The sequence below is a fragment of the Rhinolophus sinicus genome, linkage group LG04 (genome assembly GCF_036562045.2).
Source record: "Rhinolophus sinicus isolate RSC01 linkage group LG04, ASM3656204v1, whole genome shotgun sequence".
NCBI classification, from domain to species: domain Eukaryota; kingdom Metazoa; phylum Chordata; class Mammalia; order Chiroptera; family Rhinolophidae; genus Rhinolophus; species Rhinolophus sinicus.
The window spans coordinates 60,780,732-60,803,933 of NC_133754.1; the positions used below are offsets into that span (position 1 = coordinate 60,780,732).

The 23,202-nt window shown below is 36.3% G+C and overlaps 1 protein-coding gene across 3 annotated transcripts; it reads right to left on the reverse strand.

The window, feature by feature from the left end:
* Nucleotides 1–22: 22 nt before the first annotated feature.
* Nucleotides 23–21,308, reverse strand: DDHD2 (DDHD domain containing 2). 3 transcript variants are annotated; one of them, XM_019748103.2, is made up of 18 exons: nucleotides 21,154–21,308; nucleotides 19,361–19,588; nucleotides 18,445–18,635; nucleotides 17,540–17,629; nucleotides 16,858–16,978; nucleotides 14,954–15,043; nucleotides 13,879–14,014; nucleotides 11,054–11,262; nucleotides 10,693–10,760; nucleotides 9,723–9,845; nucleotides 8,519–8,614; nucleotides 7,376–7,504; nucleotides 7,115–7,270; nucleotides 6,759–6,861; nucleotides 6,453–6,623; nucleotides 5,598–5,760; nucleotides 2,678–2,785; nucleotides 23–2,229 (listed from the first exon to the last, which is right to left on the reverse strand). In XM_019748103.2, the coding sequence occupies exons 2-17, from the start codon at nucleotides 19,578–19,580 to the stop codon at nucleotides 2,704–2,706; spliced, it is 2,148 nt and encodes a 715-aa protein (XP_019603662.1). In that variant the 5' UTR covers nucleotides 19,581–19,588; nucleotides 21,154–21,308; the 3' UTR covers nucleotides 23–2,229; nucleotides 2,678–2,703. The 3 variants fall into 3 exon arrangements, with proteins under 3 accessions (XP_019603662.1, XP_019603661.1, XP_019603660.1); XM_019748102.2 differs by lacking the exon at nucleotides 21,154–21,308 and adding an exon at nucleotides 20,919–21,133; XM_019748101.2 differs by lacking the exon at nucleotides 21,154–21,308 and adding an exon at nucleotides 20,890–21,133.
* Nucleotides 21,309–23,202: the final 1,894 nt, after the last annotated feature.

Consider the following 23,202-nt stretch of genomic DNA (forward strand, 5'->3'; position numbering starts at 1 on the left):
GATAAACGAGGTAAAGGTAGGCAATGGGTCAATATGGTTTTATTTCAGTATTTACTAGAGTTTTAAATACAATCACGTAAAAAAACAGACATTTCAAAAAGTGCAAAATTATTAGAAAGCTAATCAGTGCTATTAATCTTTCCATGCAAACAATCTCTTTTGCTTAGATAAGCAATACCAATTCTGCAGTTGGGAATATGTATAAAATGATACTCTACTAGAGTTAAAAAATAGGCTTGGTCAAGAGATTGTACATGATACGACTGAAATAGTGCAAATAACATACAACTAAATAAAGGATTTAAATCAAGCTTATTACCCTGTGTAATATACAACCATGATAATACCACAGGTGAATAGACAAGATATAAAGCTCTTTTACAGTTACCTGGCCCTCACCACCAGGAAAGAAACATTTCTTAATATAAGCAGTGGTTTATCTAGCTATCCAAAATTATGCTGTTCATCTTTGGTTACAAGGACTCACTCTTGCTTGTCCTTCGGTTTACTCCTAAATAGTACCAAGTCTGCTAATAGGAAGATTGAATTTAAATTTGAAGATGACAACTTAACAAAAGCTTTCCCTTTAATACATATTAAATGCTACCTAATTCTCAGTAACCCTTACTTCAAACACAGAATTTATGTAGTAAAGAAAATAAAGTATCCATGTATCTGAAACATCTTTTCAATAGTCTATAAGCAGCTGCACAAGGAAAGGCCAGGCTCTGACTGATACCCCATCCTTTCCTCTACTATCTCTGGGGTGACAATAAATAACCTTCCCATTCCTTTTCTCTCCAGAAAGGTATAAAGACCACTGCTGCCGCACGGATAGCATAAGTGAATATTAAATGCCAGTGCTTTGGGTACCATGATACATTTACAAAAAAATTTATAATAAAACACAGCTGGCCTGCCTCTGCCACTCTATAAACAATGGCCTGTAGGAATCTGAGAGGAGTGTATCACAAAGAGAACTGCAAAGACAATGACCAACTGACCAATGCGCAAGAAAATACCTATAGCACAGCAGTGATCAGATGCCTTGGAAACAATTAGCCTATATTCACCTGTCTTTGTCAAGGTCCATCTCACTTTGTATGTTGTGACACTGACTGCAATAGCTGTTCCTTGGCCCATATAGGCATAGAGTTTTCTTTCAGAATAAGAAACATGTCCCCTGAGCCAAACCTACCTGCTCAACCAACACTGCCGGTGCTGGGAGCCTTTTAAATAAGCATTCTGGATTATGGGTACCTAAGAAGGCAGTGATATTTACAGATTGTTAAAGAGGACATACAATACTACTTTTCACCCAAGTAGATGTGACAGGTGACTTACACAAATTCTATTTCACCATAAATACACCACTGACAGATTTTATTTATAAGCTAAGCAGTCTGTCAAGGCTGTGTAATTAGGTTTGTCAGCCTTTACAGCTTCCCCCTCAATGTAAGAACAGAAGCTACTATCAAACAAGTCAGACTTCATCCCAAGTCTCCCAATTTGAAGTATAATATAAAAGGGCGGGTCTAGCATGTATAACATCTTTGTTTTATAAAGATGCACCTAATGTGAACTAAACTGTCCATTTTAGACTCTCTAAGGAGCTCAAACAACTGTGAAAACAGTGAACAGCATCAGTGATTCCTAGCAATAAATCTGTCCGTCAGATGTCGAAAGTAAACAATACTGTCGTTAAGCTACATTTTCGTTTTTCTTCACATAGGACTTGTAGGAAAGAAAAGATGGCTCAAAAGATTTTGACTGCCCAACAATCTTTTCCATATCCACTTACACCTGGCTTTCAAATGGAAAGAACACTAATGAGAGGGGTGTACCCCAAATGCCTTCTGATCTCAACAGTCCGCTTCCAAACTAGAACACTTATTCTCTGGAAAAGATTTCTACCATCGCAAAACATACCAAACTCAAAACAGACTTTATACCATCTCATGTAATAAGCAATAAAGTGTGATACCTATAATATTATCATCAAAGAATTAAAGGTGCGAAGAAGAAAAAAATGGCAAGTGTTTATATGAAGCCAGTGGTAAAAAGTAATCAGGTGTCTTCCCTTTGCTTTTCCACTCACTTCCAAAATAGATTATCTTCCAAAGACCCCAATGGTAAGTGGCAGGCAACATGCAAGAAATGACACAGCCGAGGAGAGAACTGCAGCAACAAATAGGTGGATTTTCTGGGGAAGGACCCCTCAATGTCCATCTAGGGGAGAGAGGGGAAAAGTGGTCACCATGCAGTCACAAGTGTAAGGCACACAAGGAGAACGCCAGTCTACAACCTTTCTGGTTACATATTTGAATGTTGAGTAATTTAAATCTCAGGATGGGCTGTTTGTAATTGAAATTGTAACTGGTGCCATGGTAACTCTTAAATATTCAGACCTATTAAGATTCTGAGTTTAGATCCTAAAAATGATAAATGTTATTGGACCAAATCACTAGTAAAACAAATACACACACTACCCTTTCTCTAAGTGGACTATTGTGTTTTTTCCCCCATGGATTTTAACTAGAGTCCCTCTAACAATAAATAATAACCTAGATCTTGGTGACAGGCAACAAGAAAGTATGTAAAGAGCTTAAGGCTCATAGGTCCTTATAACATGTTAATATGTAGAACTATGCTGCATATATGACATTTAAAAACTTACATTAAGCAGCCAAAGCTGATTCATTTTTACTGTAAAGGCTGATCAAGGAAGATACCCTGGGTTTGGTAGATCTCTTTGAGGACCAGCAATACTGTATCTTCAGACTCCCTGTGAAGAGAAAAAGTTATGTTGTTTAAAAAAAAAAAAAAAAAAAACTAGATGCAATTGGCAGTAGCTTGAATGGTTACCTTCTAACAGAAGTCGAACATTATGTCTGGTAACATAGAAAAGCTACTAGTAATAAATCTAAGCATCGTTTCCTTTCCACAGAACTCATTCTTGGGACAATATGGAAGAGCCATCCAGTTGCTCACCTTAATTGTTTAAATGTTATTCGCTTTTTTAAAAAAGGTGATATAATCATATGGTTCAAAATTCAAGATACGTAAGGGTATAACAATGAGCTCATCCTCCCACCTGTTTCTTAACTACTAGTTCCCACATTCTGACAAGCATTGTTATTTCTCACGCATTTTCAAGATATTATTCTCTGTGTGTACAAGCAATTACTTATATCCAGTTCATAAAGAAATGTGATTATAAAAAATAAGATTCAGGTTCCAGTCAATATGACAGGAGGTAAATGTTGTGCTCGCTTCCTCCCATGACCCCATCATAATTACAACTAAATTACAGAACAATCAACTTGGAGAACCACCCGAAGACTGGCTTAACGTAACTCCTATAACTGAGGATATAAAGAGGCCTCATTGAAACTGAATGTCAATTATAATTGAAAAAAATAATTTAAAAAAAATTTAATTAAAAATAATGTTCATGGGGCCGGCCCGGTGGCTCAGGCGGTTAGAGCTTCATGCTCCTAACTCCGAAGGCTGCCGGTTCGATTCCCACATGGGCCAGTGGGCTCTCAACCACAAGGTTGCCGGTTCGACTCCCACAAAGGATGGTGGGCTACGCCCCCTGCAACTAGCAACCGGACCTGGAGCTGAGCTGCGCCTGCCACAACTAAGAATGAAAGGACAACAACTTGACTTGGAAAAAAAAAGTCCTGGAAGTCCACACTCCTCCCCAATAAAGTCCTGTTCCCCTTCCCCAATAAAAAGGAAATCAAAACGGCCCTTAAATATATGTCAAGATGCATCAACCGTACAATAGGAGGAATGCAATTTTTTCAGTAAAAGGCAAGATTTATTCAATCTGAAGAGAAAAAGGAGCATAGGACGAATGTAATTTAAAACTACAATGTGCACGATACATATACTGAAAACTACAAAACCCTACTGAAATTAAAGACCAAAATATACTGCGAGATAACCATGACTATGGATGAAAAGACTCAGTACTACTAAGATGTCAATTCTCCCCAAATTCATCTATAGATAAAATGCAATCACAAAATACCAGAAAGCTTATCAGTTGAAATTATCAACCTCATTCTAAAAGATATCACTATAGAAATAGAAAGGACCTACAATAGCTAAAATAACTTTGAATAAGAATAAAGTTGGAGGACTCACAATACCTGTTCTCAAGACTTACTATAAAGCTACAATAATCAAGGCTGTTTTAGTGGCATAAAGATAAATAGTTCATTGGAACAAAACAGCCCAGACAATTCAATGGTTGCTCCATCTCGATAAGCTTTTCAACAAATGTTGCTAGAACAACTGGTAGCCATATGCAAAATAATGAACCTTAGTGCCTACCTCACATACTAAAAAAATTAATTCAATCAAAATGGCTCATAGACCTAAATGTAAAAGCTAAAACAATATAACTTCTAGACCGCAGGAGAAATCTTAATAACTGGATTTGGCAAAGATTTCTTAAATATGTCAAAAAAGGATAAGCATCAATAAATTGGACTTCATCAACATCAAAATGTTTTGCACTTCAAAACATACTGCTAGAAAAATAAAAATCAAACCACATCCTGAGAAAATGCATTTACTTGAAAAGGACTTGTAACTAGAATACAGAAAAAACTCTTGCTACTTAGTAAGATAATCCAATTTTTTAAATGGGGAAAAGATTTGAACAGACAATTCACCAGAGATGTATGGATGACACATGAAAATATGCTCAATGTCATTAGGGAAATGCAAATTAAAGCCATAATGAAGTGCCATTAAATTCATTTAGAAAGGCTAAGAGATAAATCATAAGATTAATCAGGCCAAGTGTTGTAGAGGATATAGAGAAACTGGAACTCTCAAAAACTGCTGATGGGAATAGAAAATGCTGGCAGAAAAACTGTTCGGCAGTTCCTTTTAAAAATATTCGTACTAGCCATTCTACTCCTAGATTTCCCAAGATAAATTAAAGAATATGTTCATACAAAGTCTTGTACACAAATGTTCATAGCAGTTTTGTAATATCCCTAAAACTGGGAACAACCTAAATGTCCCTTAGCGGGTGAATAGCTAAACAAATTGTGGTACATTCATACAATGGAATATTACTCAGCAATAACAAGGAGCGAATTACTGATACACACCACATGGATGAATGAAAGAAGCCAAACTGTACACCTGAAGCTGAAGCTGAACAATAATGAATGTCAACTACAATTTTATATATATATATATATATAAAAAATCAAATATATATATTAAATATATATATATTTACAAGAAGTGGAGTACAGCATTAGGAATAGAGACAGTGGAAATGTAATGGCTGTATGCGATGTCAGAGGGGTAGTAGATGTGGGGAGGAGGGTTATCACTGTGTGAAGATATAAATGATAAATGTTTAACTATTACATTGTTTTGTACACCTGAAACTAATAAAGAAAAAAATTTTTTTAAAAAGCCAAACAAAAAAAGTGTAGAGTATGATCCCATTTGTATAAGTCATGTGCAAAATAATCTATAGTAACAGATGCCGATCAGAGGTTCCCTGGAGATTGTGCAACAATCTGACTAAAAAAAACAAAAACAATAAAAACAACATTTACCAGTAGCACAGATGGCTTTGTAAAGCAAATAAATATTCATTGAAACTTTCAATGGGCTTCTCCTGCAGCACGTAATCAATGCGCTGGCCTCCGTTCAGCATTCCCACATTGATGGGGGGGGCTTCTTCCTTCACTGCCACCGAGGTCTCTTCTGTGGTAACATCTGGATATGGAGAGACCATAATTAAGACCCTAAGAGCTTCCGGCCCTCCAAAGTTCTCCTTCTCCTCAGGCTCCAAGTTTACCCCAGGATGAGCTATTCTCTATTCAGGAAACTCCCATCTTCCTGCCCTCAATCCCCTTAAAGCTTCTCCTCAAGTCACAATGATTTTGTCTAATCCTTTTTTTTCCTTTCCTGCACCTTTGATAGCTAATTCATTTGCCTTTGGTGTGTAAACTAAATGCAAGCAGGGATAAAACTCTACAGGCAGTTGAAAACTACATCAAAAGAATGCAATGTCATCTGTGAAATTAAGAGTATCCTAGCTAGTCCCCAACCAGGAAAATAAAACTGACCCATGAATACCCAGACATGCCCCTGGAAAAGCAAGGTGCTTCAGAGCAGGCTCTTAATAACACCCCCCTAGTTACCACGTGGGGGATGTTTTAAAGCCTCATTACCAGCTGCTCAGCTTCTCTTGACACTTTTCCTCACAAATAATGTTTTCCCATAATTTGTGGCTATTAAATGATAGAAAAGGCTACCAGAGCTGAAGGCCCATTAGCACTCACAGTATTGGTCCTATACAATAAAAAGGGCAAAGTAAGAAGTCCCTGGGAGAAGAAGAATTGTACACCACGGAGTCCCTCTTATCCGGCCTGATGTAGGAAATCAATGTGTACAGTGTCACTGACCACTCGGCTCCTCTGAACTTGATTCAGGTTCTGCTTCAGCTTCTTCTGCAGTCTCTGAAGCTTGTAAAGCAGGGTATTGCGCTCTGGTGAAAGACTTCCAGGCCATCCGCAGCGAACCTAGCAAGTTGTTCTTAAGGTCCATACTCATCCTGGTCAAGCCTTCTCTCAGTTCTGAAACACAAGAATAAAGAACATTACATGGTTTACAATGAGTTTAGGGTCCAACACAACTAAATAAAGTGAATGAAGTCCAGTCAGTTTGCATTGACCAGGTCTTGAATTATCAAATTCTGTACTCAGTCTTACCTAAGTGCATCCGCTTCCTGCCTTTATGATGTGGAATCAGCATTGGCTCAAATTCCATTCCTGGGACCACCATTGGTTCAATCCTATAGGCCACAGGATCAAACTATACAGGAAAAACAATAGCTACATATACCTCTGCTGAAGAAAGATACTCTGAGGAACTGTATATCAGGCAATAATAATTATAAGCTCATTAAAATGTACAGTTCTGCCCTATCACTTCCAAATTCATACTAGTATATCTCATTACTACAGAACAATATATAAATAAGTAAATAAACACAACAGACAATCATATGCTTTTTACCATTAAACCCTAAATTCAGGTAAAACCACAAAAGCCGTCCAATGCTTACAGGATGATAAATATTGAAGAAACCTTTGCATGTTGGAAATTTGTAGTTGGGATCAATTCTTTTTAGGCCTCGGACGGTAAGGAACATTCCAATGGGAGATCCAAAGGCAAAGAATATTTCTGGTTTATAGATGAGCCGGGGGTATTTTACAGACACCTGGGAGGAGAAAATAAAAGCATCTCTTACTAATAACGAGTTGCTTCTGTTCATACCATACGAATGGCAGGCAATCAAACGACCAAAGAGAATCGGTACCGGTACCTGCCCGATGCCAACATCCAGATAGGCGTCACTCCCCGCTCCATCAGCACTACTGCAGAGCTCCGCTTCTTTGGGGATATTACACACATTCGCCCCTGAAGCTGACTGCGGACTTGATCTATCAACACCCTAAAGAATAAACAGTAGTTCTGTGGAGCTCTATGTAGTAAAAATTCCAAAGTTTGAAAATATGCTTGGGAAAGTTCTAAAACGATAGTCAATTTTAGGGAGCGTCTCAGAAAACAAGATAAAGCTGATGAAAACAAAAGTTGCCTTAAATTATGAACTGATATCCCTCTAAAATGCTCTAAATGATGTAAGCTGTACTCAGCTATTTGGGGAGCAGTTGAAATTTTAGGCAACCATCATGAGAGGAAATAGTGGAGCGCTGTGGAAAACAGTGCTGAGGAGTTCATGAAGTGCTGTGCCTTTCTAATTAAAGTAGAACGTTTCTTGTGGGTATAGAAAATGATGCAAATAATGGGCCTTAAATAAGATCTGAGCAACCTGCTAAAGAGCTGAAAAATAATTAACTACTAAGATTTGGAAAGGAATTCAGTGGCAAACAAACTGAATATACAAATAGTGTTACAACATGGACAAACCCTGCGTACCTTATGCTAACTGAAAGAAGCCAGTTGTAATAGGCCACATATCGTTATGATTCCACTTACATGAAACGTCAAAAATAAAAAAATCCATAAAGACAGAAAGCAGATCAATGGTTCACAGGAGGGAACAATGGGAAGTGAAGGCTAATGGGTATGGCGTTTCTTTATGTGGTGATAGAAATGTTCTGGAATTAGATGGTGGTCATGGTTATACAACTCTGTGACTATATTAACCATTGAACTGTATACTTTTAAAGGGAGAATTTCATGGTATGTGATATAAGTTATATTTCAATAAAGTGTTATAAAACAGAAAAAGGGAAAAAATGAAATGGTAGGAGGAATCCAGGAAAGATAAGACTTCTGAAGCTAGTAACATTTTACAGGTATCAATAAACATGCTTACTTTCTAAAAAGAGCCAAAGACCAATTAACAAAATTGTTTAGTTCCTTAGACCAAACACCTCACAAAGCACAAGAATACAAGGATGTCAAAAATTGTTTAATCCTATAAGCCATATTAAGCACATACCCTTGAATTTTTTCTGGTCCTAAAGTAGTTTAATATCTTCTTTCTTGGTCCTAAGGGAATTCCCATTTCCTGAAGATCTTTGTCTGTACATAAGGCCTAGGCATAGAAAATCAAACATCTTTCTTATTTCTAGGAAGAATAAAATCAATTAAATAACCTGTTCTCTGAAAAGATTAAGATGTAAGCACTCTGTTGTTCTTTATATTACTAGGGCTCCCTAGTGGTATGTCATTAATAACTCAGAGAAGGAAAAAGTATTTTGTTCATAAAAGAGCCTAAAGAAGAATAGAAAGGATCAGTACTACAGTGTCAATGCTATAGTAATATAGGTAACATTGTATTATTGTTATTAAAAAAACCCTATAAAAGTAGGTTTTTCACTTCAGGACTTCCATGCTCCTTTGATTTCCACACTCACTTGGATGTCACATTCCTGAGAAAGATTATACTCTTACTCCTGGACACAAGTAATAAGACACAGCAAACACAGAGCATGAAACAGACTAACAATCCAGTTGAAGTGCTCCTCACTTGAGTAGGGAATTTTCCTTTCCCCTCCCAGACTGGGTTAGTTAATTCTATTATACATTCTTATATCACTGTACTTTTCCTACTTAGAACTTACCACAATTGTAATTAATTATGTGTTTGAATATTTAATATGTCTGTTCCAGTAAACTATAAACACTATGAGATTAAGGACCATAGTATCTGTCTTACCACTCTATCTTCAGTACGTGGTATTGTATGCCTGATTATAGTAAGCATTTACTAAATACCTGTGGAATGAAATGTATTGCAAACCTAAAAAAAAAAAAAGCACCCACCAAAAGTGGCAAAAATACAAAAACAAATAAACAAGCAAATATCAACAGCAGAGCTCTTGAAAGTATAACAGAAAATAAACATTGGAATAGTTAGTGGTCACTTATTCTTGCTCTCATGATTTCTGAGCTGTGCTGTTTTGCACTTTACTCTATTGCTATATGTTTATCAATATGGCTCCTCTGAACTTTGAACTCCTACAAAGTGAAGATCACTTGATATGATAAAAACCACATAAATAATGCTAAAGAACATTACTAACGATAACAAAGTATTTATGACTAAAATGCTTCTAAAGGGCAGGCTCTTAGTAAGCAGTATGATAAAAATAAGCAATAAAAATACTGAAAATGGTGTAAAAGATTTAAAAGATTTTTACCAGAGCTTCCTTATCTACTTTCTCCTTCTCAAAGATACTAAAGAATTCAGAGAGTTGAAGTTTCTTCAGATCTTCTTCTAGCGTTGGTGTGTCTCCTTGATCCATAACAATATTTGGCGAATCCTAAAAATTAAGTTGTAAAGCTCATATTCTCTAAATTCATTTAGATTTTCCTTTATTAATACTATTTTGCAATAAAGAAATGTACTACATAAGATTTCCACATATAGATGTATCTTTAAATAAATTGTAATTTACACAAAATATAAATTAAGATACTGATCTCTAAGTTTTTGCAACTTCAGTTGAAACAATGTTTTTAAGTAAATGAATGAATGAATGAATGATTATCAAAATATTCTTCATTATCATTAACAAAACATTTACTGAGCTCTTATTAGGGACATAGTGTTTAAGATGTAAAAAATCTAAGACAAAGCCCCTGCCCTGGAAGAACTCAGAGTCCAACAGGAGAAATAGGACATTTACATAAAAAATGAAAAAAATATAAGACACTATACGCTAAGTACTATTTAAGCACTATACATAAGTGTTCATATGACTATGTTTCACTGAAAGATGTTTTAACATCAAGTTCTCCCACTGCTTTCAAACAGAATTTCTATAAATTATATCAATTTGCATCCAATTCATTCTTCATTTCATCATATGCAAACTCCATTTCAGCTCAATGACTTTATAATTCTAATAGACCAGTAGTGCATATTCATAATGGAAAACAAGATGCCTGTAGTTATTTTTAAATGTGGCAAATGTTAGAAGTATATTACTATCTTGCTCCTATCACCCAAGAATGACAGAGATAATTACAAGTCTATTAAAATTAAAATAAATTTAATGTTACGGTATAAGATTAAACAAACTAAGTGAAAAACAAAACATAAGTCTGAAATCTAAAATTCCTTACTAAGAAAAACTACAAGAGAACCTATCTAAACATCTAAATTACCTTTTCACTGTCAATATCCCCCAAAGAATCTTTCTGATTTGTTAGGATATCAAACAATATAAGCGAACCTATAAGTAAAATAGAAGAAAGAACGAACAGTTTCTAAGTATTAACACTAAATAGCTGTCTTTTATATAAAAAAGTAATAAGCCAATTACCCACATAGCAAAATCTATGAAGCAGGGAATCTTTCTTTCCAGTCCACCACCATCCTTCCACCCCTTCCAAATCACAAACCAGTTCTAGACCACTGAATCTGATACTGATTTAAAAAAAAAAAAAAACAACAACATTGTACTTCAAAACCAGGTGTTCTACAAATGTGATAGTCCTCTCTGGCTACAGAGAATTCATTTGTTACCTAAACTATGACCAGCAATGGATACACCCCCTTTGAAATCAGGGTTCCTCTGCAGAAAAAGTGTATATATTCTGTTCATTTCAGAAGCAACTGTGTCCACAATAGTCTGACAGTAGGTGGGGCTATTGTAGAAGAAGACATCCAGAATTGTGTCATTGGTGAAGTGCCTTAGGCGGTTAATGCTGGGCAGGGTTATTCGCTGCAGATCTCTGAAAAAAGGAAAAATATTTTAAGCAGAAACCTAAATACATTCCATAACCTCCTCTAAGTTATTATCCAGCTTGGCCTCCAAGCTTAGACTTAGATATTTAAAGATACAAGAAGGAATTATCAATGTATAGGAAATACAGAGGACAGAGAGACATGTTTAATGAAGCCAAATGGATGTGATCAACAAAATCCAGTGTGAAAAGCTCTATAAGACAACTCAGTTTCTTCAATAGATAAATTGCAAGAAAATAAGAGATGGAAAGGTAATCAAGAGATTAAAAGAGACTTAAAGACATACCAACTAATTGTGATTTTATTGGATCCCAATTTAAAATATGTGTGTATGTATGCATTTGTGTTTGTGTGTGTGAGTGTGTGTGTGTGTGTGTGTGTATAAATGACATTTATTAGACAATTGGAAATCTGAACACTATATTTGCTGATGTTAAGAAATTTTTTACATCCCAGTCAGAATGGCTATCATCAACAAGACAAATAGTAACAAGTGTTGGAGAGGCTGTGGAGAAAAAGGAACCCTCATACACTGTTGGTGGGAATGCAGACTGGTGCAGCTGCTATGGAAGGCAGTATGGAGGTTCCTCAAAAAATTACGAATAGAATTACCATATGACCCAGCAATCCCTCTCCTGGGTATCTATCAAAAAAATCTGAAAACATTTATACATAAAGACACGTGTGCTCCAATGTTCATTGCAGCTTTGTTTATGGTGGTCAAGACATGGAAACAACGAAAATGTCCTTCGATAGATTAATGGATAAAGAAGTTGTGGTATATATACACAATGGACTACTATTCGGCGGTAAGAAAAGATGATATAGGAACATTTGTGACAACATGGATGGATCTTGAGATTATAATGCTAAGCGAAACAAGTCAGACAGAAAAAGCAGAGAACCACATGATTTCACTGATATGTGGTATATAAACCAAAAAAACAAAAGAACAAGACAAACAAATGAGAAAGAAAAACTCGTAGACACAGACAATAGTTTAGTGGTTACCAGAGGGTAAGGTGGGTGAGGGGTGGGAGATGAGGGTAAGGGGGATCAAATATATGGTGATGGAAGGAGAACTGACTCTGGGTGGTGAACACACAATGGGATTTATAGATGATGTAATACAGAATTGTACACCTGAAATATATGTAATTTTACTAACAATTATCACCCCAATAAATTTAAAAAAAAAAAAAAAGAAACTAATAGAAATGGAAAAAAAAAAGAAATTTTTCAGGTGTGCTAAAAGTCCTTTAAGATATATACAAACTGAAATATTTATAGATGAAAGATATGATATCTATGATTTGATTCAAAAATAATACAGTGGAGGGATGGGCAGTAGACAGGGGTATGACAATATGGATGGGGCAGAACTGGACATGTGTGGAGGCTTACTGGAGCTGGGTAATCATAATCAGTACATGAAGAATCATTATATATGCTACTTTTGGGTACAGGATTCTCTATAATAAAAAGTTTTCTAAAAAGAAAAGACACAAGAGGCTTTTCTTAGAATTCTCGGCATTATGGTTTTTTGATCACAAGTCAAATGGTAAAATCAGCTCTCAATGCAGAATTTCTAAAAACTGAAAGAAGGTGAGAGTGCCAGATGCCAAAGGCCAACAGAACTCAGGTATCGCAAAGAAAAACCATGCTGACATTATCTAAATCAAGTTCCAGTTAAAGGTTTCTCCAAATTCCCAGAAAGATTCCTCAAAAATTCAAGTTTCTGTACTTTAGAGAGGGCTATGTGACCTTAAGTCACCTCTGAGCATCAACTCAAATATGAAAAAATGTGAACTCCATACCTAGTAAAAGCAACACCACAATGGAGTATGTGGCACATGGAATATGCTCAAATCATAGGGCATTAAGAACTGAGAGACACAGAATCAGGAAAGCCATTTCCAAGACCAGCATGGAAATAATGCTATTTCCTTTATCTTCCAGAGAAGCATCTCCTAGTTGTATCCTAGAGCTGTATTATGACCACACTTCTTTCTGGAGAGCCCATAGTTGAGTGTACTTTAAAAGACAACCTTCTCTGATATTGCGATAAAATTTACAAACAAAACTATTGGACTTGTAACTTAAGAAAGCCATCACTTAAAAGTTATTGAACCAATTGTAACTAATAATGTAATGTTGGGGGACTTCCTTTTGTTTCCCAAATTTGGACAAATACTATCTAAATATGATCACAAAAGGAACAACAAAATTACTGTGTACATCTTGAGGTAGGTTGGCTTTTGACCTCTGAAGATGGAAATGCTTATACACTATAGGAAGAAAGCAATGTTTGCCTTTAACACTAAAGCAATAATAAAGCTGTAATAGTAAATACTAATGAGCCAGTAAAACATACTAGAATATACACAGCTCTTTATTTCAAACCAGGACTAGTTAAACCAAGGGATTAGTTAGCATTTAACCATGTATCTCTAAGAAGACATAGAAGTACAAAAAAACTTTTTGCTGAACAAAATTTTAACGATACAATCAATCAGCTATAGCAGAAAAGTCCCTAAGCATATCAATGATCAGAAAACATTACAATCACGGCTAACAACTCAAAGGTGTATGGTATTACTCACACATCCACACCAGTAGAATGTAAAGGACTGTGCCAGTTGACTGGAAGAAATTCTACCCTTCCAATCTGCTGATTTTCTTGGGCTCTCTTAAAATGTGTTTGTAGCATGTTCAAGGAAACACTGCGAAAATCATTAACTGGAAAAGAAAATTAACTTATGTATTAACAGTGAAGCAATGAATTTGCAGAATTCAGATGCAATAGATCACAAAATTATACTCTATCTACATTTGCTTAGAAGGTGTTTACTTGAGTCAAAAAGAGCAAAGTGGTATTCAGAAAAATTATCAATACATATAGGAAAAGCTGTTCCTTTAATATAGAACTTGCTTTTACTATACAAAACATGTCATCAAAAAAAAAAAAAGCTAACTTCAAAACTTCTAATGGAAACTATTTCTTTTTTTTTTAAACTATTTCAATTAAAAAAAAAAATCGGCCTTGCAGTCAGATTCCCATTCTAACTTTCTGGTCCTTATAAATAACTACTACCTAATATTTTAGATTAAGAAAAAAATACACACTGCTGTTTGATGTTCATATTACGTCAATCTTAAGGTATTTATGCTTAGGAGCATTAGCCAGTAACATAAGACTCCCCAGTTAAGACAGTAAGACTTTGAATACTATCAAATTTTAGAGGATATTATTATCTTTCAAAAACAAGTTATACTAATGACCTAACTATTACAATTAAAATATCAAGAGGTTTATCACAGTATGAATTACAAAAATGACTGAAGCTTCTGTTATTCATTTAAACTGTCATTTTACAGTCCCATTAAACTTGGAATGGTTAGACATAGACTCATCACATCATAAAACAATTTTATAAGGATTAAGTGCTTGTTCACTCAAGAATTATTAGCTAAGAGTATAAACTATTAGCCTAAGGAATTTACTAGTACTTTAGGTCTAAGCTGGAAAGCTTTACTACCTTGCCACCTGTCTTTAGCTCTCCAAATCCTCTTATGCAGCTAAGACAACACACTAAAGATAACCCTTATCTCAGCTCACAGGAGCACTGACTAATATTCCGCTTAAATGATCTAATCTTATATGCTTTGCAAACCTACCACACTGTACAATGCTTCGAAAGCGGAGATCACAAGCTGGTCCAATCCCATGGACTACAAAAACCAAGTGGTCTATTTGTAAAGGTTCCCCTATAAATGAAGTTAAAAAGAAAAATTATTCTATATAAATAGTCATGTATTCTAAAAATCAAACATTTATAATGAATAGGTTATAAAGATAGTGAAGTGAAAATATAAATACATCGGGGGGGGGGGGCTGGATGGTTGTTTGGAGCACGAGCTCTTAACAACAGGGTTGTCAGTTCAATTCCCACATTGGCCAGTGAGCTGCTCCCTCCACAACTAGATTGAAGGACAACGACTTGACTTGGAGCTCATGGGTCCTGGAAAAGCACACTGTTCCCCAATATCCGCCCCCCCAAAAAAATATATATATATGTAGATAAGATAAAGGACACAAAATAGTCCTATATGTAACTACTTAGTTAAAAATACAGTGATTTTATTTTGTTTCTAATTTATCTTAAAATAAGTCAGTGAAAAAATCTTTCAGGTTTTTTTAAACTTTTACTTTCTTTTTTTTTTTTTTTTTTGGTGAGTTTAATTCATTTACATTTATGTATCAAATTTATTTCTATATTTCTTTAACATCTGTTTAACCTGGTCATTGATTTTTTTTTTTTTAAAACTAACATTTTTACATTTCTAAGAAATCCTTTTGCTTCTTTTTTTTTTTTTTTTAATTTATTGGGGTGACAATTGTTAGTGAAATTACATTGATTTCAGGTGTACAATTCTGTATTACATCATCTATAAATCCCATTATGTGTTCACCACCCAGAGTCAGTTCTCCTTCCATCGCCATATATTTGATTCCCCTTACCCTCATCTCCCACCCCCCAACCCCCTTACCTTCAATTTTTACTTTCAAATAACTGAAATCTTACAGAAAACTTGAAAGAACAATACAGAAACTCCCATGTACTTTTTACAGATTCAACATTTTAACATTTACCACATTTGCTTTATTATTCTCTCTCTCTCTATGTATATGTGTACACACACACATTTAGTTTTCTGAACATTTGGTGCATCACCAGATTGTACACACATCTGTCTTTAACCCTTTAATATTTTAATGTGTATTTTCTAAGAATGTTCTCTTACATAACCATAGTACAGTTATCAAATTCAGGTAATTTAACATTGATAAAATAATGTTATCTAATATTCCACTTTTATCAATCGTATCGGTCATGTCTGATATGTATTTGAAGCCTGAAATTTTAAACCCATCTTTTTAAATTATAAGTCTAAGACCTCGTCCAAGACACAAGCTATCACCTCTGTAAGATACCATGTTTCCCCGAAAATAAGACCTAACCGGAAATAAGCCCTACCATGATTTTTCAGGATGACATCCCCTGAACATAAGCCCTAATGCGTCTTCTGGAGCAAAAATTAATATAAGACCCGGTTTTATTTTCGGGGAAACACTGTTAAAGGAATTTCGTAATCCAGTTAAATATATTATAAAACCAACCAAAAATGACACTATGGATAACCATCAAGGTCCTACTGAAAAATAGTCTTCCCTAGTTGAAAATCTTCAACGACAGAAATTACCAGGACTAAATTTTTAATCAAACAGATAGAATCACACTTTTTAGAATTAGAACTAAATCAATTCATCTGTACTTAGTGAATTCCTGATTAGTACTGTCAATTTTTACTCATCACACCATATATACTTAAAAACTTTAAAAAAGATTTCTATATCTATTAAGATTCTTAGTAAAGTGATGCTAATCTTAACGCAGAATAAATTCATATAACAATCATTTTTTAAGCCTTGAGGTAATCCAAATCCATAGAAAAAGGTCACAATTTAACTCATAAATTAATAAGTATACCACAAGAAAAAAATACATGATTAACATTACCACAATGGATGTCAACAGAGATGTTCTCAACTCCTCTTTTCACTGTTCTGGGTCGACCCTGCTCAGTGGGTGTTGAACCCCACTCATCAGACCCTGCAACTGGCTGGTAATGTACCATAAGCTTAAATAGAAAAGATTAAAGATCAGAGCAATAAAGACAGTCTACATTAAAGACATCTCTATTTATACACTTTGAGGGGCAGGAACATGTCTTTCAAAGCATAATACATAGTCAAATCTCAACCGGAGTTTTGATAATGCAATTCCTACAGCTTGAAATCAGAACTCTGAAAATACATTGGCTAATGTACGCTTTAAAAACTTTATAATTTTATTTGTCAATTATACCTCAATAAAGCTAAAAAAAAATGAAAAAAAATATATCAGGCTAAAAGACTTTCAACAGTACCCTACACATGGAAGACATGCTATATAATGTATCAGTGATATTCTTAATCTACAGTGGCATGATGCTCCCTAAGAAAATTCTTGTATAAACTGAACAAGGTAAATAATAGTAATGGTTACAAGTTTTAAGTGTCATAATTGTGAATGTAATATAAAAATTCCCAAAGGTTATCCGAAGTAGAATCCCTAGGAAAAGGAAACCAATTAAATTCTCCTTAGTAATGCTATTAACCTTTAATCCCTACATTAGAGAAAGGCTTTTAATTTGCTTTACCTTTGGATTGTGTAATATAATAATTTCTCTGTTGGGAGACTCCAGTTTCTTTTTCCATTCATCCAGAGTTACAGCAAGCATGTAAGTTTCCTTAAAAGAAAACACATTTCATTAGATTTCTCTTATAGCTTTTCTATTGAAATTAAACTTTTTCACAAAAATACTGTTAGATAAACAATTAAAATAAGAATATCCTACTCAATTTTATTTTAAAATTCTTTTTTATTTTATCAATTTTATTTTAAAATTCTTTTAAAATTACAATAGATAATAGTATAGGACAAAGAAAAAACATCATTTCTATCTAGGCTGGCAGTAAAAGCTGTTCACATTTTGATATTTCTTTCAATAACAATTAATGCAAGTATTTTTCCTCAAAATTAGGACTGTATTACATATATAGCTCTTTACCTTGATTTATCACATTCATTTTTAAATTATTTTAAAATACAATGGATAATAGCACAGGACAAAAAAAATTGTTCCTCATTCCATCGTCTAGACTGGAGATAATCATTGTTTACATTTTGATATATTTCTTTCAATAACATTAACGTCCTACTCCAATTTAAAGAAAGCAAATTTCAGATTGTCTTCAGAGCAAGAAAAATAAAAGGCAAAAAAAAAAAAAATCCTGTGGTCATAGTTTAAATACAAACAATGATCACCATTAGGGGAAAACATTTTTAATTTAAATCATAACAATTTCCACAGATTTTAAAATCTGAAAATAAAACTGTTATCTGAAACTAACTTGCAAAAAGAAATGCTATAAACTTTGATGCAGATAGAACCAAACTCTTTCTAGAAATTTCACAAAATAAGTCACAAGAGGAAGAAAAGATTATTAAACAAAGAAAGAAAAAAATTAAGAAAATGTGTAAAAAAAAGTGTCAAAGGAATACCTCTAATACTTGGCTGAAGCTCTCCGCGTAGGGAACATACTTATTATCTTTGTCTCCCTTGTAAAACCAAGTACATCGTCTTACTTCTGATGCTAGCTCATCCCAGTATACAGCATACCGCATCCTCTCCCCCAAATGAACATCATATCGGCCCCCATCAGTGGGAACAACTCTCCCATTACAATCTTTTCCTATCAAGTATTGAAAAGAGGAAAAGAAGCACATATATCAAAATAAACATCCCAAAATACAATTGAGTTATACTCTAAATAATGTTATAAAACACATTAATGAACAGTTTCTACTTGGCTATACATTAAACAAAACGGAATTTAATTACCTTTTTTCACTAAGTACTTTCACAAACTGTCAAAATCATTTTTGGTTTTAGCAAAATATGAAAAAAATAGTACCCAAACACTGTTTTGCTCTTTTACTGAGGAGAGATATTAGTGCCACTTAAAAAAGGTATATAAGAAGGCTTTTCTGAATTTTTGCTTGAAGGATCCAAAAGATAAATCAATGACCATGGCCATTATGATGATAAAGTAGTAACTAGCATCACGTTTCATTACAAAAGTGACAGGTTCGAGAATTCATTCTTTTTGCAATATGAATGTGACACTGCCTCCCCCACTCTTTGTAAATAAAAACTGAAACATAAGCTAGAACATAAGAAACATTATTGAATAACCATGCAGAAATTACAATAGGTACTATTTTCAAAATACAGACAAAATTCTTAAATATTGTAAATTGGCTGGGTAGTAATGCAGAGCTTCTATATAAAAATGCTATTGGTGGAAACCAGAAAGAAAATCTAAATTTTATTTTTAATAGCACTCACTATAAGACCTATTATAGTCTGAGAGAGATGACAGTCTTTGTCTATTACAAGTAATCATTTTCATCCTACCAGAGCCATATGCCTCTTCCAGCTGCTGTGAATCCTCAGAATTGAAAGGAATCCATGTCTCCTTAGAATCTATTATTTTACAATAAAACCAATGAGGAGAAACTGGTTCATACAAACTGCCAGCATCCATGTCTATTAGCTCAAATGAACTACATGAGTTTGGTGATGGGGATGGATCTAACTGGGTGACCTGTTCCTGGTGTGATTCCGCTGATGACATTTCGCTCTCTAAAAGACAAAAGAAAACTATCAGAAAAATTATTTTCCTTCTAGTAACAGTGTAATTGTGTGTGCACGGGCGCGCACACACGCACACACGCACACACACACACACACACACACAACTAGTCACTTTAAGGAGTCATTTCTGCAAAAAAAAAAACAAAAAAAAAACAATCTAAGGGGACTCCACATTTTAAAACAGAAATAACTTACAATAAATAGCTAGACTTGGGGGGAGGAAGACAGGGCTTTATACAAAATGCTTCTTGTAGTCAAACCAACTATTTTGTACTGACTGATCCAATTCTCTCAGAAAATTGCATGGTTTTAATTAGACAACAAGTTATAAAACAAACCCAGAAGCACAAGACATATCATGGTCAAACTTGATTGCAACAAAACACTTTAACCAATTTCCAATCTAAGTCTAATGCCAAAAGCAAAAAATTTACTCAGTGTTAATAACACCTAGGTTTTAGGCTCCAAGTCTAAGTCTAATCCTAACATTACACAATTACATGATTCTTGGAATCTTAAAATACTGAAAATAAAACTATTCATTTACGAACCACTTTTTGTTGATCCTTGAAGTGTGCTTAATCAGGACTGTGGTACTAATTCTGAAAACACAACCCTTGCTTGGGGACACTGCGCGCAAGCGCACACCCACTGACACCGTCCACGGCTCAGGTAAAAAGTAACAGGTGACCTCAAAAGCCTCCTTCCCTAAAAGACGACTCTGACCTATGTGTTTCTACCCCTTCAACATTCAGATCATCGGCAAACCTAAGACTGCAGACATCAAAAATGTACTCAAACTCCTCTGAGGGAAGGGAGCACAATTACCGGTATCTCAGGCAGCGGGATGGCCAACACCTGGCCTCCTGCTGAGAGAACGCTCCAGGCTTTCCGCCAGTTTACCTTTCTTCCCAGCACAAATTTACCTCAACCACCGTGGCGTGTCCCTTCTCCCACATGACCCCGGGCCTCCTGCAGCCCAGATCTCGGACCTGAGAACTCAAGGACTTGTCTCCTCTCGCCTCCAGCCCCGCCGAAAGGAGCGGGGCCACCAATGGAAACAAGGTAATTGGGGCGCAGTTGTTACAAAGGGGGCCCGGGACGCTTCTCTGGAACCGAAGTCACCCCCAACCCCACCGGGGCTGGTCCTCCCACCACCCTATTTCCTGCCTCCCGCATCGCGTCCTCCTCCGTCCCTGGCATCTCCATCCCGCAGTGCCTCCAACCTGCAGCCCGATCGGACCTCCCTCGGTCCAGCCTCTGACCCCAACACGGCGTCGCGGACTCACCTGGCAGCCCCGCTGCCTTTCACGCTCACCTGCCCTCGCTGCAAGGGGCACAACATGTCCCGTGGTGGCCTTTACCCCCGCCTACGCGGGGCGGAGCGGAGCGCCCAATACTGGGCTCCACCACGCTCCCAGCGGGCGAGGAACGGGCCAGACGGCCGCGAGCAAAGGTGAAGTGTCTGGGACCGCGACGCAAACGCGTCGCATGGGGCAAGAACAGCCTTAAGGGAACGGCCAGGAAATGTCGCGAGAGGTGGAGGGACTCACGCGAGATGTGGCTCCTCCTTGCGGGCAGGGCGCCGCAGCGCTGGGCTTGCGGGTCGTGCGTGCGGCCTGCGCTCTGTTCTGAGCTAGGGAGCGAGCTGAGGCCAGAGGTCTTTGGAAGGCAGGGATGCGGAAGAAGACGTCAGCACTGTAAAGCATTTCGAATTTCAGTAAAAGGAAGTGGGAAAGCCCAACCTCCTCACTTAATAGATGGGAAAACGGGCCTCCTGACTCGCTGATCCTCGGGCTAACCCTAACCCTACTAACAGGCCGGGGATCCCAGGGCAGACGCAGGGGCGGGGATGCCACGCCCCTTTGAAAAATAGGCTCATAGGGCGCCGGCAGCAGCTGTGTCTATCCAGACCTCCACTTCTGATGATGAGGAGAATGGATTCAGTTGGCATTTGCAAGGAAAAAAAGTTTATCTCTGGGGCTTTGCTCCCTCCCACTTGAGTTTATTAGGATTTAGAAGCTGCCAAAAACATCTCTCTAAAAAATGTAGAGGTGAGCTTGACAGGATTTAAAAGCTGCAAGGGAAGTTGGAGATATTTTTGTCCAAACAAGATGACATACGGAGGTACAAAATTTAAACGAAATTTCCCACAGTCATGAAGCTGAGTAGTAGCCTTGCCCAGCTCTCCTGAGTATTAAGTTTTCTGGAAGATCTCAATTCTTTTGGGGGGAAGAATTGAATAATAAGACACTTTCCTGTTTCCTGACTAGATTATAGGGAAAGGGTTTACGGAATATTTTTCAGTTCTATTTCTTCATAAACCGTAAGAGGGAATTTTTATAACTAATTCTCCTATAAGTTAACAGCCACACACAAATATCCGCAAGTTTATTTAGACCTTCTCCTCAAATTTATAACACCTAAATAACTTTTGCTCTCTACAGAGGATGATGAAAGCTAGGACCGTGTCCCATTCTCTAGGCTTTTGTCAGATGATTATTACCTAATATCACAGACTAATAATAGTAACTAGCATTTGCTGAGCTCTTACTATGTTCTAGGTCCAGGTGTAAGTATTTCACAAGTATAATCCAATTTAGTCTTCCCAGCAACCTGATGAAGCAGCTACTATAATTATCCATATTTGTAGAGGTAAAATAATTCACCCAAAGTCATACTACCAGCAAATAATAGAGGCAAAATTATAAACAGTCCGTCTTCAGAGCCTGCACCTAAGTAACTTACCTAAAATCGGAGTCAGTTAAGTGACAGAACTGGAACTTGAATTTTAGTTTTCTATCTCCAAATGGCAGAACTGCAACTTTACTTTAGGTCCTTGTCATGCGGGGTATCATGCGGGGTCTCTGGTCCCGCTCCCCACATGAGAACGCAGGATATGGTGAGGCCAAACAGGAACACCAACAGAGCCATGGATAGGGGAGTCATACCACTATATTCTCACTGGCAGTCTGGTGAGACACGCGAAGTAGAATCCACACGATCCACAATCCGCCATCCACTTCTCTGCCTGCCAACCAACCAACCAACGTAGTCACGGCAGTTATATCAGTGGCTAATTGGCTAACTGGTTACATCTGATGGCCAACCAGTCACAGCTGATGGCCATCTATTACCCGAGCCAGCATCTTTCCACGTGAGGTCGAGAGCCTGGAAACTGCTCTCTGGGACTCTGTCCCCACACTCTTCTATCCCCAATTGCCATTATATCCTTTATATTAGCTGTTCTCAATAATTTTTGTGTCAGGACCCCTTTACAGTTTATGAGGACCCTAAAGAGTATTGTTTATGTAGGTTGTATCTATCACCATTTCCTATACTAGAAATTAAAACTGAGAATTTTAAATATTCATTTAAAAATAACAGTAAATAAAATTTCATGTAAATATTTTAATAGAAAAATGTTTTCCAAAATAATTTAAAAATCAGAGAAAAGAATGGCATTGCTTTACATTTTTGTGAATTTCTTTAATGTCTGGCTTAATAGAAAACCGTTGGATTCTCTTATTTGCTTCTGCATTTAATCTGTTACCATTTTAGTTTTGGTTGAAGTATATGAAGACAATCCAGCCTCACTCAAC